The 2,294-nt window shown below is 46.8% G+C and overlaps 1 protein-coding gene across 1 annotated transcript; it reads left to right on the forward strand.

Moving 5' to 3' along the window:
- The first annotated feature begins 1,414 nt into the window (after window positions 1–1,414).
- Window positions 1,415–2,294, forward strand: LOC102761500 (bis(5'-adenosyl)-triphosphatase). Its single transcript, XM_006765577.2, has one exon. The coding sequence runs from the start codon at window positions 1,525–1,527 to the stop codon at window positions 1,972–1,974; it is 450 nt and encodes a 149-aa protein (XP_006765640.1). The 5' UTR covers window positions 1,415–1,524; the 3' UTR covers window positions 1,975–2,294.

The following is a 2,294-nucleotide window of genomic DNA, read 5'->3' on the forward strand; positions in this document are numbered from 1 at the left end:
TGGTGGGTTTGATTCCCGGTCAGGGCACATGCAGGAGGCAACAATGGATGTCTTTGTCTCTCTCTCTCTAAATCAATTGTTAAAAAAAAAATTCTGCCAGCAAAGACTTCAAAGGTAAAATCTGAAATAAGCTCTACTTTTTCCCTTTCAATTCTCTAGTGCAGGGGGCCAGATAAATATTTTAGGCTCCTGTGGGTCATAAGGTTTCTGTCATAGCTAATCAGTTCCCCTGTTGTGGCCAAAAGCAGCCAGAGACAATGAGTATGTTTTTTGAGAGATACCATAAGACATTATCCCATTAAAACTTTACTTACAGCCCTAACCGATTTGGCTCCATGGATAGAGCATTGGCCTGCGGACTGAAGGGTCCCCCCTTCAATTCCTGTTAAGGGCATGTACCTTAGTTGCGGGCTCATCCACAGTAGGAGGTGTGCAGGAGGCAGCTGGTCGATGTTTCTCTCTCATCGATGTTTCTAACTATCCCTCTCCCTTCCTCTCTGTACAAAATCAATAAAATATATTTTAAAAAAAAACTTTACTTACAAAAACAGGCTTAAATTTGGTCTCTGGTGGTAGTTTGCCGACTTCATGCTCCAGAGCAAAAATTAATGCTAATGGCCAATAAGTTGCCTAATAGCAAAAGGAAGAATCTGAGGGTCAAATGGATTTCATATCCAAAGTTGGAATAATTTTAGGCATCAATTTGAATTCTCATTTCTTTCCAGAATAAACCATATTTCAATATTCTAAAAGTATGTGTTGAGTGCCTATCAAGGTACAAGGTTACATAGTTTTTCGAGGCAGAAGTCCTCAGTCCCTGGTAGACACCTAGGCATCCAGAGTTGAGAAAACACATCTCTGATGCTCTGACTATAAAACAAGACTAGGGCTTTGGGCTGTGACAGGGATTCTCAAACCCTAATAAATGTTTGAATATGCTAAGTAGATTCTTTAAAATGTAGATCTTTCAGATCCAACCCTCAGACGTTCTGTTCTGTGTAATTAGAGAGGTCATGAATCTACATTTTGGTCAAGAATATACAGGTTGGCTCTGGCTGGTGTGGCTCAGTTGGTTGGGCGGGCATCTTCCTGTGCACCAAAAGGTTGCTGGTTCAATTCCCAGTCAGGGCACATGCCCAGGTTATATGCTCGATCCCCAGTAGGGGGCATGCAGGAGGCAGCAGATCCATGTTTCACTCTCACATCAATGTTTCTCTCTCTCCCCCTCCCTCTCTAAAAATCAATTAAAAATTATTTTTAAAAAATATACAGGCTGTGACAGAACTTGGCTGGAGATTGTGGCTAGAGAACCTGGCTAGGCTGCTGATCAGCTGAACGCTGTCTCCGTGTCATTCCTTCTACACCGACTCCGTCCACACCTTTGGGAACCCCTGGGCCTGCTGGGGTTGGACCCCAACAAACAGCTATCATCCAGAACCACGGGAAAGCTGTAAAGAAAGACACGCATTGAGACTGAGTAGGAGGTACAGAGGCGCCAAGGACAGAGATTCCAACCGAGAGAACATGTCATTCAGATTCGGCCAACATCTCATCAAGCCCTCTGTGGTGTTTCTCAGGACAGAACTGTCCTTCGCCCTCGTGAACAGGAAACCTGTGGTCCCAGGGCACGTCCTGGTGTGTCCCCTTCGGCCAGTGGAGCGCTTCCGAGACCTGCGTCCTGATGAAGTGGCCGATTTGTTTCAGGCCGCCCAGAGGGTCGGAACGGCGGTGGAAAAGCATTTCCGGGGGACTTCTCTTACTTTTGCTATGCAGGATGGCCCCGAAGCCGGACAGACTGTGAAGCACGTTCACATCCATGTTCTGCCCAGGAAGGCTGGAGACTTTCACAGGAATGACAGCGTCTATGATGAGCTCCAGAAACATGACAAAGAGGAAGCGGACTCCCCGGCCCTGTGGAGATCGGAGGAGGAAATGGCAGCAGAAGCCGGGGCGCTTCGGGCCTACTTTCAGTGATGCAGGCACGAAAAGCACCTCGAACAAATCCCAAGGCATAAGGCAATGGGCCTGTTCTCGGGACTCTGCGGCATTGGAAATGAAGCCAAGCAGACTTTATTACATCCTCCAGTTCGGCAACCTTTTGCTCAGCATTTTATTACCCTGCGGAAGCCACCCGGTTATGTTTCAATCACGATGACTGACAGGCTAACTTCAACACCGCGGCATCGGCAGCCCTTCCGCCCTCCTAAGTCTGCGCCCTCAGAACAGAGCCCTTTCTAAATTGTCCCTGGGCCTGATGGAAATAAAACGGCAGTTAAGATATTAAAAAAAAAAAA

This window comes from Myotis davidii, unplaced genomic scaffold (assembly GCF_000327345.1).
Source record: "Myotis davidii unplaced genomic scaffold, ASM32734v1 scaffold93, whole genome shotgun sequence".
Taxonomy (NCBI): Eukaryota; Metazoa; Chordata; class Mammalia; order Chiroptera; family Vespertilionidae; genus Myotis; species Myotis davidii.

Excerpts from the sequence above, each read along its gene's own strand:
- LOC102761500 (XM_006765577.2), top strand. The coding sequence starts at position 1,525 with ATGTCATTCAGATTCGGCCAACATCTCATCAAGCCCTCTGTGGTGTTT.